The following is a 12500-nucleotide window of genomic DNA, read 5'->3' as shown; positions in this document are numbered from 1 at the left end:
GAAGCAACGAGTGAAATAAACGTGTAAAATACTTACAGAAAAAGTGGGGGAAGAGAGAGAAAAGCAGGCGAAAATAACCGAGCTGTTGGCCATTGAGCCAGCCAATGCAAATCTGGTGACAAACAACACCTGTGAAAACTCCAGAGCCTTGCCTCAGCCATTTAAAAGGATACTGTATGCCATGTCTGCAACATTGAACGTCATCGTAATGTGTGCTTTATAGTGCATTTTTATGTTGCAGTGTTACACCCGGCTTCACGATAAACCATTAACAGCAAGCAGTGAAGACACTGAAGCTGGCACCAGTGAGTTGTCAGTGAAAGAGCTGAGAAAGTTGCGCAATAAGGAAAGAAAACGGGAGAAGAAAGCTCAAGAGAACAAAAAAGGTATAAATTATCTTTTTCTTTGGTTTTAAGTAAGGTAATTTTATTCTCAGGGGCCTAAGGCTTTATGCACAATTGCTCAATTCGTCTAACTCAATGTTGTACCCAATTCGAATCCTTTGGGAATAAAACGTTTTGTTCCTAGTATTTCCATATCAGTTAAACGTAAATGCTACATTATCGTACAAATTCAATTCGCGCAGAATATTAACCCCAAGAAATATTAATTGAGTACAACATGAGTTGCCGAATTGGTCTATTAGCAGATCGTTGTAGTGGCAGTGGACTGGTTTGTTAGTGCTTCTTAAAAAACGGAGAAATGTTCCATCAACAGAGATTCCTATAATATGTTGCATTCCAAGGAACCATTTTGTGCACTGAAGAAATTGTTGTCTGTTACTTGCAAGGATGAAGACAATGATTATGTATTGAAGTGTCCAGCCAGCTGGGGTTTTCTTCTTTTTTTTTTAAACATGGTTCTTGTAAAACTTTTGAATGTAAAACAGTGATTTTCATTGTTGCAGATGTGATTGTTTTGGCAGAAACATCCACTTCTTCAGTACATGAGATACAATATAATCAGATTTTCATCAATCTTATGTACTGTACATGTACAGTGTAACACTTGCACTGAGGAATGAAGAACGTGTCTGCAACATTCAAAATCATTGTTTTATATTTTAAAAGTTATGTCTCTCCTACTCACTAGACCTTTTGGTAAAACGTTTCCCACAAACAGTGGAAAAACAGCCTAGAATTCTGGCCTCGGTTGTTCAAAAGGGGCATAACGCTATCCACCGGATAAATCACTATCAAGCGAATAAACTCTAGGAAAACCAATTTAGTTATCCAGCTGATAGCGCTATCCACGCTTCGAACAACTGGGACCAGCATGGAAGTTAATTATTTTCATGTTTTCTCCTTGAATTGGTACTATTTGGAATGTTAACAATTTTGTAAAGAACACTGTGTAACTTATGAGTTAATTTAGTAATGATGAAATGGCATCTTTTAAGTTCAGACATCAAAATTTTATAGAAGTATTTTAATCGTTTTTTAAATTGAATGCAGACATGAAAGACAACAAGGAAAGTGGCAAGAAAGGAGATTCACTAAAGGATCCGCAACTGGAACCAGATTCATTGTGTAGGGTATGTAATGTTCTCTTGGCAGACACATCATGCTAGTATACATGTACTACTTTTGTCTTGCGAGGTATTGCTGTAAAACGAATGTTACCCATTTTTTTGTCCATTGTCTTTTCAGGTTTCCAATCCTTTGGATCAAGCTCTGAAGTTTCTCCGTCCATTACAAAACCTGGCGTCAGGGAGAATCGAAACTCACCTTTGGCTTATGAACTCTTTATTCGCAAAAGTATGTACCCATTTTGTGAGTGTTAGTGTTTTAATTCAATCCGCCCTTGATCATAGTTGTGTTGTCTTCTGTACAATGTATAAAGTTCAAGTTGTTTTGAGTATCTTGTCGGTGCAATATTTTACATGGAATGCATGCCATGTATCCTTTAAAGTTAATTGGTTAAATAATGGGATGAGACTGGTGCTTGGAGACCGGATTTTGGGATCATAAACAAGAGAGAGAAGCGGTCATACCATAGATTCGAATTCCAAAATTTGGGGGGGAGGGGGGGGGGGTAGGGTGAGAGAAAAGAAAGATAAGAAGGTTGTAAACTACAAAGATCCTGCATGTGCATTTTGAAGGTTGGGTAAACGGTCAAAAGTGGGAGTCGAGTCATTCGGCACAATACCATTGAGATACAGAAACGACCAGTTCATGTAGATGATACGAGTGTGGACAATTTTGTCGAACTTATCCTGAAATGCGCATTGTTAGGATTGGAAAAGATCCCAAGAAAGGTATCAAATAACCCTAACCTGGTTCTTATGTAAAGGGGGTCTAAAATGAAATTTTTAGCCTAACAGGTTTTTAAATTCAAGGTTCTTATATGCGGTTGTTTGCTGTATTTGCAAAGAAAAGAGGTTGTGAAGCCATTAACCTTTATGACGTCAGCAACATAACGTTGTATCGTGGTTGTTCCCCCCGGCACTCCTAGTACTACTGTCGTGGGAAAAATTAAAGTTTCAGATAACTGGACCCTTGCAGTGTGAACTTAAATGTACATACTATATTTTCTGCCGTTAGGGAAACTTTTACTGATGCTTCAATCTGTAAAGCGAGCTCATGCCATCAATCGAAATCACCCCAAGCTACACGAACATATTGTCAAGCTTGCTGTCAAAGGTAGTCGAGACTGTTGTATTTTACTTTTGCTTTGTAATGGTTTATGTTTTAAGTTAAAGCCATTTTCTTCTGGCCATTTAGTTGGTAGATACCTTTTAATAGGTAACAAATATGTATGCGACTTGTAGTTTTTGTTTATGTGCACGTGCAAACTTAATGGGCGTGCTCAATGAAAAAACTCGTACCTATACAGTCAGTGACTCACCTACATTTATTCAGTTGACCAGCCAGACTGCAAGGTTGTCCTTTCATGCGTCAGTCTGCCAATCATTAGTTTATTTGTTTACTTCTTTGTTTGTTATCGACTCTGTAGTGTCAGAATCAACAGACGTAAAAGAACCAGTGACAGTTGTAATTGAACGCGAACTCAAAACACTGCTTGCTGGCAAAGACCTAACCCAGTTTAACTCCGATTTCTTGGAGCAAAATTCTCATTCGTTGCTTCACAGACTTTCAGGTAAGAGGTGATAACGTAGCAAAAAAGAGCCAACCTCCACCCCTACTTACATATAACGTAGCTCAGAAAAAAATTGTGCTTGCTATCAAAATTAAAAAAAAATTGTCTGTAGTTGGAAAATCGAATTGTAGGATGGCTCATCTTTATTCTCGAATTTTCCCGGGCACCGCCAACTTTAGCGGTTGTGACATGTTATGGTTGCGAAATTGAATTGACAAAAACAGTTTTTATTTTGTAACAATATGACGACCGTAACCGTAACACGACACAGCTGTTCTCCCCCGAAGTGGAGACCTCTTGAAGGGAGCTTTCACAGAGAATTAAAAGAAAAGTTGAATGAGTGAAACCGATGGATTTGCTCGCTTCGCACGAAGTACTTGCATTTGACTACATTTTGTTGCCATTCTTTGCTCCCCTCAGCTAATTCGGCGAAATTTGGGTTTTGCGGAGAGAGTGGGCACTTTCCATCATTTAAGAGTTTCCATTTCTGCTCTGCATTTAATTGGGTTCATTTCAGTGCAGTTGATGAATACCGGTAGCAAGTTAAGTACATAACTTACTTTTGGAAAAATGATTCCTTTCAATGGAAAGCGGTTAACTTTTGTCTTATGAGTTTGCTGCAGTGGTCGTGTTCTGCCATGCGTAAGCTCCATAACAGCATGCTTTTGTCAAATTCACGTCATGTTACTTCCAATTTCTGCTGGTTGCTTGGTGACGTATTTGTTTCGTCAAAACGGAGGGTGGTACATAGACCACTTTCAGTAAATGGTGACGTCCTTTACATTGTCTTATATTCATGGTAATTACACCTACTGCTCTCATTTTGAAACAAGTATTTTTTTGCTCGTCGTAGCGAGGCCAGAAAGGCTTATTTGCATTAAAACAGAAGAGTATCTTAGTTAGCCACCATTATGAAAGAGGTCAATAATGTTTCCACAATAATTGTCTAAAATCAACTCGTCGTTGGTCACTACTGAGAACTTTTCCGGTCTCTCGTCATGCGGATGATTTGTCCATCAACCGTAGTCGCAAACACAGCACTCTCATAATTTGTGCAATAACAAATTCCCTAATGGCATTGTGTTGATATGTCAGGAGATGTTTCTGTCGTTGTTTTTCTTGATCTCCTGTCCCCTGTCTCTGTGCTGCTGTTTAATGATCGCCATCTTGGATAATCACTTGTGCGTGAATGAATTCGAACAAAAGTAGAGCGTGAAGCGACCCCTTTTCTGGTGCGTCTTCGTGTTTAAGTCGTCACCGATAAAGAAATAACATTTGCACGTTTTCTTTTCAATCCAAACACACATTCCAATTGACGAAAGTTAATGTGTATGAAATCCACATATATTTGTACTACGGAGAGATGAATCAAGTTAAGATGCTTATCATTGTAGTTATTAACGTTACTTGAGCAATAATGAAAGAAAGCCAGAAAAATTCAGTTCAATTGAACTGCAGAGAGATGAATGAAGTTACTTGAGAAGTAAGGAAGGGAAAGCAAAATTTTTTTTTAGGCTTTGCTTTCGTTACTGCTCAAGTAACGTCAATAACTGCTACGATTAGCATCTTGACTTGCCACATTCCATTGCCGGCTTGTGTAACCGCTTACGTTCTTGTTAGCCTTTTAGTCGTGGCTGTAAACTTAACAGAGGTGATTTTTGTCAACAGGGTGCAGGATGTTGTGTCTGCTAGATCCAACGAAGATAGATGATGCGCTGGCGCTGGTCACTGATCTGTCGGACAATCTTGAAGACAGGACACTAGAGGTAAGACTATCACTACAGTTGTTTGCACCGGATCTTTGCTCCTGTTCGAAGAATAAATAACCTAAATTAAGGTATTTTGTTTTACGGGTTCACATAACAATGTTCTCTCCGCCATGTGTTCGACTTCGCCTTGTTTCCACACTTGGATACACTGCTCATACTATCTTTTTGTTGTTGTTTGGAAAAAAAAACGCATGTCCAGGAATACCTGTAATAAGATGGATGTTCTAGTAAAAAGGATTGTGAAGAAGCGTACCATTGAAGTCCCAGATTCGCCCTGAAAGTATTTTTGGCTATATATTTTTGTTTTTAGGCGCTGTTGTTTCAAAAACCGTGATCTGATGGGCTTTACGTTGATGTCTTGGGTAGTCTCGTGTATGAAACCAAATTGCAGTTCTTTTTCACCGATAGTGGGCGTTAATTAAAGCTATACCGTCAACTGATTATTTACAGCAACAAAGTAAGATGGATTGTACGAGTTTGATATGAAATGCTATGCAGGGAAAACCACCAAGGTGCTTTCTCAAACGTTTTCTCGAGAAAACAGCAATGTCCAATGGAGGAAGCATGACCAGAATATTTTCTTTTTCTCCACTGTACTCACAGTAAAGCGAAGCGGAGTGAGGTGCGGGGATTCCGTTTTTAAAGAACGAGCGGATGATGTAATGTGCCTCTTTGTTTTTTAATAACGTGCAAATGAGATGGAAGATCGTTGTCTGCAATTCCCCATCTTAAAGGCGAAACGCTAAGGTTCTTGTGTAAGTGCATTTTATCAGCGTTATCGTAAATGAAGACCAAAATGCTACTCCGTTTTTTTTTTCCATACAGAACTGCACTTTGATTTACAATACTCTGTTGGAAGGTGCCTTTGGAGAATGCAGTGATTTAACAAGGGAATATTTTCTCAAATGCCGAACTTTGTTTCCCCTGGCCTCTGTCTTTGCGAAGGATGATGGAGCCACTGGGAGCATGAATGGTGTGGACGCGGCTCAAATTGGTTTGAGTGAACCGCTTTGTGATGGGGACGTGTGATCGAACATTAAGCAGGAGGCATCGATTTTATGGGATTGCGCCGAATTACATTTTTACTTCCTGGAGAATTTGAGAGCGGGAACACCAAGCAAGGAAACAACGTGTTCCTTAAAATTTTGCGCAAAATGTTTAGCGATTTTTATCATTTGGAATGATTGCTCAAGTCTTCACTGTCATATGGAAAAGTGAGGCAACCTTTCCCTACGATTCTCCACAGTAGCCTTTGCATGTATGACCGAATAAATGACGCAAACAATTTAAGTATATATCTGAAATACAAGTCGTATTTGAAACTCATCCTAGATTTTCAACGCAAAGCACTCGGTGAACATCAAGAGAATTCTTTAGCTTCAGGCTACAGACGCCTTTCAAGCGAATCAAAATTAATGGTATTTTGAAATAAATTATGATTCAAGAGACCATTTTCCGGCTCAGTATATTGTACAATAAGTTTCTTTTTTGTTCTGTAGGTTTTTATTTTTGTGTGTGTGTAATTGGGTGGTTGGAACCAAGGAATGACATGACTGGGTGCAGTTTGTTTCTTCCGGGTGAATATAGTCCAGAGATTGATTCTTGTTGGTGACTAACGTTTGACAACTAGCCTGCACACAGACTCAACACGGACTCTCCAAGCATCGAATGGCGCGCGGTCAACGGCTGGGGAATAATCGCGCTTCATTCGACGCACGGAGAGCCTGTGTGCAGGCTATTTGATAACGTGAGCGGAAAGTCAGCTTCACTTGCATTATTTATAGGGAGCTGAAGCAACGCCAATCTTCGAAATGAGGATAAGAAAACACTCGGACGCCTTTAACGAGAGCGTCATCTAAAAAGATAACATCGCGTTATTCCAATTATTTCTCAATGATCTGTGAGGTGTGGGATAGAGCTTTGGCAATCCTTCCTGTGAATCACTATCCCGAACCAACTTAAGAATCTGTACAAGGCGTACATCTCAACTAGTCAGGCATGATCGGCACCATCGTAAGCTTTTCCCAACGTCAACCCAATCCATGCTTGTTAAAACTCAATTCCAGACACCCAAACAGCGAAAGTGATGACAGGTGTATTTTTAATTTTTTTCTCCAAAAGTGTTCGCATCAGTAAGGAAATTTATAGAGTGTTTTCACTCACATGATCAGTAACCTTGTTTTTCCACCAAAACAAAAGAAAACATTTGCATGACAATAGAGCTCAATTCCGGAAGATTAGTTTGGTACAACAATGTGGCCGCCGTTCCACTGTTTGGGAACCCCGACATGGGCGCCGTGACGTCACGTCAAAACACTCTATATCTCATTTGAAAGAGAAGAGAATGACTCGATGCTATCTTAAGTTCTGCATGGTAATTTGCATAAAAGTTACAAGATATATCATACATTTTTTAACTTCAAAACTCGTACGTTTCCTGTCCAAAAGAAAATCAGCTGGATCTACCTTGGAGGTTGACAGAACCTTGCAAGGGTACAAGGCTACAGGAAAAACTACATCGGAAAAGAAAATTAAACTCTGGTTATTTTGTTTGTTCTTGCTCGCTCGTTGCACGGTTGAAAGAAGAGTTTAGCAGCGACAACGAACCGGTGTTTAAGTACGAGCGTGCATATGAAACATTCTCTGACAGTGAGTGGGTTGAAAACTCTCGTTAATTCCTGTCACAGAGCCACACCTTTTGTACTGCTCATGCGAAGAAACTGGTGCCCGTTTCTCGGAAGTCCCTATAATTTTTGGGCCCGGAAAGCCATTTATGAAACTGCCATCCCTCTAGTTTTGATAAGCTGGTCTTTTAATAAGTTTTCAATTAAACAAAATTCAAAATGATTGTGAAGTAAGATAATTCAAAGCCTCTCCGTTCTTAAGATAAACCAGGAGTTGTGACACCGGCAAAAGGCCTGAAAAGTCCCGGGTCTTTCGAGAAACGTACATACACCTTATTCAAAAATGGCCGCCATTTTAGTACAGTTAAAACCTCCAGCCTGAAATTTGGTAAAAAGAGCACCATAAACATAAGAACCAATTCAACCTGATAATCATAGAGGATATTACATAGCCGCGCGGGGATACGAATTGCAATTATCTTCGAGTGCTGAAAGTATCTCTCGCGAGTGAGCGAAGCGAACAAATAGTTTAAATTATCGGAAAAGAGCGTGCTAATAGCATTAATAATACACATGAAAAAATTACTCGATTCTGATTGGCTGAGAGCAGTGCAGTTCAAGTGTAACACCAGTGCAAAAAGTGTAACACCGGTGCAAAAAGTGTAACACCAGTGCAAAAAGTGTAACACCAGTGCAAATTACACATCGTAATTCTGGATTTTGATTTGCAGAAAGACATTGGGAAAGTTGTAGGCCAATGATCTCATGTAAACGGCAATGACCAAAATTTTGTACAAAAACTCTGAAAAAATTTTTCTCGAATGCGAAAAAAAGGGCTTCAAGAAACATCTTCTTCTTCTTGTTATGGTAGATGGAATAACCGTATTTATTTGCGCACACGCCGAACTTTGCCGCGCTTCGACTTATTACTTATTACTCACTGGTATGTCACCTTTGTCATTATGTACCGACCAGAGATCTATTGGCTGTCGAACAAAGGTTCTTTTGTTCTTTAATTGGCAACCTTAACGCTGCTACATGACTGACTTTAAAAAGAACTGTTTATGAACGGTGAATATCGCTATTGCCAATCTTAAAAAAAAAAAAGACAGAATGATATCAGATTGAAAAGCAGTGCAAATGAAATTGAAGTCACCGCGGAAAAAAAAAGTTTGACCCAATTAATTGTTGTAAAACAATGCGTGTGTGCTGCTGGAGCAGGCGTAACGTGAGATTGGTTTGGAACAGCCAACATATCCTCTACCTCTGAAATGACTATTATCGACAATTCGTAATTTTCCCTGGAATGACTGTTATCGTCATTTTAGGAATACTCTGTCCCAGGACTTGTGGTAGCAGATAAAAAGAAAAAAAAGAAAAAAGACATCCTTGGAAGGGATTTGAACCCAGAGCTCCCAATGCGAAGGAACTGTTTTTATCCACTTAACAACTAAAGATCAACTGGCTGACAATTGCACCGATTATTTATCAAATCTAATTAGTACATAAAAATCATTGCTGAATAGTGGTTAAGTCTAGTACTTGATTTTAAAAAGGTTTGGTAACCGACATTTTCTCCTTTTTAAACTTGTTTCTTAGCCGGTGATAATACACGTTTACAGCAGCATTCGGAAGAAAAAATATACTTTAAATATCTTTTAAAAAGTGTTTTGTCAGTTAGCGATACAGTAGTGTAGGGGTTAAGTGCAAGGGTTATAAATCGAACATTCCCAGGTTCGAGTCCAGCGAGTTTAGGCATTGGGGTTCTGATTTTAAAAATAGATATTCATTTCCCATAATCCTAGAGGATGGGTTGCGACAGCAGGGGTGCTCTGGGAAGCCTGGACCCAAGACTCGCGGAAACTGGGGCTTACCCGCCCTGGGTTTTTGCTAAATCCCCGCTTCTGTTCGTGCAGAAAACTCTGTTTGTGCAATGGCAGCTAGCAAAAGACTTTCCACGGTGTCTGGTCATCTGCAACCGATCTCAATGTACCGATCAGAAAAATGTTGTCGACTTCTTTTGGATGGCTTGAACGAGGTAACTAATTATCAATTTTAATGGTGCCCACCGTATACGACCCGCTTGATCTGACCTTTTGAAAATTTCCAAAAGTTATTATCCTTTGATTACCTGTTTTGCTGACTGAAAGAGAGATGAACAGACAAGAACATCTGGCCTGGTAATCAGTATAATTATTCAGTCTTCCAGATACGTTTGTATTGAAAGAGTGGAATTCCAGCAGGTCAATTTCAAATAGCTCCCGTCACCAAACCATTAATGATAAATTCGGGTCATAAAGCTGACCTTGTAGGCTTTTTGACCCAAGGACCCCGTCTTTTCTTAAACACTGTATATATTTTTCTTTTCTTGTTATTGTAATTCAACCAAAACTGGTTCCCAGTTAGCCTGCGTCCCAGACGATCTGCGAAGTTGCGCCAATACTCCCAACGGAGTCAGCGAACAAGCGGATGTGCATTTCAAATTTCCCTTTAACCTGATTGGCTATTACCGGTAACAATTGTTTTTCTGAACAGTCCAATATCCTGGTATGCTGCTGGGGGCCCAGAACGAGGATTTCAGCACAGACAGACCCAACCAAAGGTTTGGTTTTGTCTGTGGCACAGGCTAGTCTCCAGTATGCCCATCAACTTTTCTGGTTTGCAACAGAAGTCGGGTACTTGACACCAATTTTCAGGCTATCAGTAGTCAGCCCTCTGTTTCTCTCTGCTTTTGGGAGAACAATAATTACCTACTTAGACTTAATGAAACTGTGACTGGGCATCTTGATAGTCCTTTTGCTGATTGCCATTGAGACTAGGGACTTTGTGGGACCAGAGATGCTAAGAAGTACAGTAGTGTGCCATTTGGGTGAATTAGTAAATTCTAGAATTTGTAGTAGGTGCGAAGCGAAAATGAGGCTGGAAGTTATTCAGAAGTCAGCTTTGTTGTGTATGGCACATATCGTGAGGAAAGCTCTGTCTTTAGAGCAGTGTTAGGAGAGGCTCCAATAACTCCATTTCACACTATTATCAGCATTACTTTACACATTACAGCACATGGTCTTTGGTGTCATGCAACACACCTGACCAAATCTCTGTGAAAGCTGTGGGGGTTAAGAAGCATTTTGAACTACAAGTAAATGTATGAAAATTAATATGGAACTGTAGTTTTGTTAATTAATGATAATAATAATAATAATAATATCTTTTTAATTTATTTATTAACAAATTCAAAGAAAAATCGTAAATTTACAATAATAAAAAAAATGCCATTACATATGTGTCTTTCTCTTTGGTCTTAACATACTAATTAATAGAAATCTATAAAAACTAAAAGGTTTCGTACTATACTAGACCATTTTAAAAAAAATCCATTACATATGTGTCTTTCTCTTTGGTCTTAACATACTAATTAATAGAAATCTATTTAATAGAAAATATCTATAAAAAATAATAATAATAATAATAATAATATTATATTATTATTATTATTATTATTATTATTAATACATGTAGTAGTAGGAGAATGCACTGCACTTGCACAGAAACAGTGCAAGTCATGGGGACACTATAATGTCGCCCAGGTTATCCACTGGGATCTCAGCAAGAAGTGTGGTTTTGAAAGGACAGCAAACTGGTTTGACCACAAACCTGACCCAGTCCGTGATTCTGAGAAGTACTAACCGTTGTGGGATTTTAAGATCCAAACAGACCATCACATTGGACACAACAAGCCTGATATTGTGCTCCTAAATTGATAAGTAAGAGAAATCATGCATAATAATAATTCATGTAGTCTGCCCATTCAACACAAGAGTATTTTCCTGCAACTTGAAGTATGAGGTCAAATGAAATTGAAACTGCTGTTCAGTTCAAGTCATCCCAATAGTAATTGGTGCACTGGGAACAGTTTCAAGAGGATTTGATATGAGGCTGAGACAGTTGGGAATGCCATATTGCATGGAACTTTTATAACGAGTAATAACGAGTAATCTTGCTGGGGTGAGGAAGGATTCTGGGAAAAGTGCTGTACATCTGATTATATTAAGGATAGAACGGAGGGCATGGAGTACCCTAGTCCAGTCAGGCTGTGTCCGGATACTCATTATTACATTTCCTGCATTAAGTAGTGACAAACCTATAATAATAATGATAATGATAATGATAATAATAATAATTGTGTCGTGTCATTATTCTTATAGGTTTGTCTAACGCTACTTAAGGCAGGAAATGTTACTGAGTATCGGGACACAGCCTGTGGACTAGGATACTCGATGCCATCTGTTCTGTCCTTAATAATTATTATAAATCAAGTGTCAAGCACTTTTTCGTAAAATCCTTCCTCACTCCAGCAAGGTTGTAAATGTAGTAAAAACACCTGTATGCTACATGAATATGCAATTGTTGTAATATGTGCATAGTATAGCCTGCGAGCAGTGCAAAGTGAAATAATAGTGATATAATAGTGTTGTGTAAAGTGTTGTGTCTCCATTAAAGCTATGGGGAGTTTCTGAGACACAATAAACATTACCCAGTAGAACACTTGACAACTAAAGAGAACCAAATCATGTTGATAATAATAATAATAATAATAATAATAATAATCATAATCATAATCATAATCATAATCATAATCATAATCATAATCATAATCATAATAATAATATACAACTTTTTTAGGTCTTTAGTTTTGTTTATTCCTAATGAGAATCAATACTGGTAATTATTTTAGTTGAGACTGGTTCATTGGTTACGCTTTGGCGCCCTATGTATTAGTATTTTAAAGTATCATTCAGAAGTGTATACTGCAATAATAATTATAAAAGTAATAATTTCGGTCTTTAGAAATACCAGTTGCTAATTACAAGGAGAAAATCGGGAAACTATATATGGAATATGAGAAAAGTCTGTGTGGTCCTAGTTGTAGTTGGTGCCTTTAATTTAGGAATGGTCTCCAATGGTTTTGATCCTGAAAAACATTTGGACAAACTGGAAGCTATTTATTTAT

General features: G+C 38.5%; 2 protein-coding genes across 3 annotated transcripts in view; both read left to right on the top strand.

The window, feature by feature from the left end:
* The window catches only part of LOC138014928 (N-alpha-acetyltransferase 15, NatA auxiliary subunit-like), a 41940-nt gene extending 35621 nt beyond the window's left edge, over positions 1-6319 (top strand). Inside the window, 8 exon segments of the mRNA XM_068861818.1 lie at positions 242-386; positions 1455-1534; positions 1650-1725; positions 1728-1757; positions 2544-2642; positions 2956-3099; positions 4768-4865; positions 5694-6319. Of these exon segments, the coding sequence (XP_068717919.1) occupies positions 242-386; positions 1455-1534; positions 1650-1725; positions 1728-1757; positions 2544-2642; positions 2956-3099; positions 4768-4865; positions 5694-5897 (876 nt within the window). The 3' untranslated portion in view covers positions 5898-6319.
* A 3049-nt stretch (positions 6320-9368) lies between these two features.
* Positions 9369-12500, top strand: part of LOC138015834 (malate synthase-like) — a 114084-nt gene continuing 110952 nt past the window's right edge. Inside the window, exon 1 of one of the 2 annotated variants that reach the window (XM_068862953.1) lies at positions 9369-9530. In XM_068862953.1, the coding sequence (XP_068719054.1) occupies positions 9426-9530 (105 nt within the window). In that variant the 5' untranslated portion in view covers positions 9369-9425. The remainder of the gene's footprint in view (positions 9531-12500) is intronic. The other variant, XM_068862954.1, reaches the window with a different exon arrangement.

Source organism: Montipora capricornis, chromosome 9 (assembly GCF_036669925.1).
Source record: "Montipora capricornis isolate CH-2021 chromosome 9, ASM3666992v2, whole genome shotgun sequence".
NCBI lineage: Eukaryota > Metazoa > Cnidaria > Anthozoa > Scleractinia > Acroporidae > Montipora > Montipora capricornis.
Note: the sequence above shows the minus strand (reverse complement) of the source record. Positions and strands in the feature narration are given on the sequence as shown.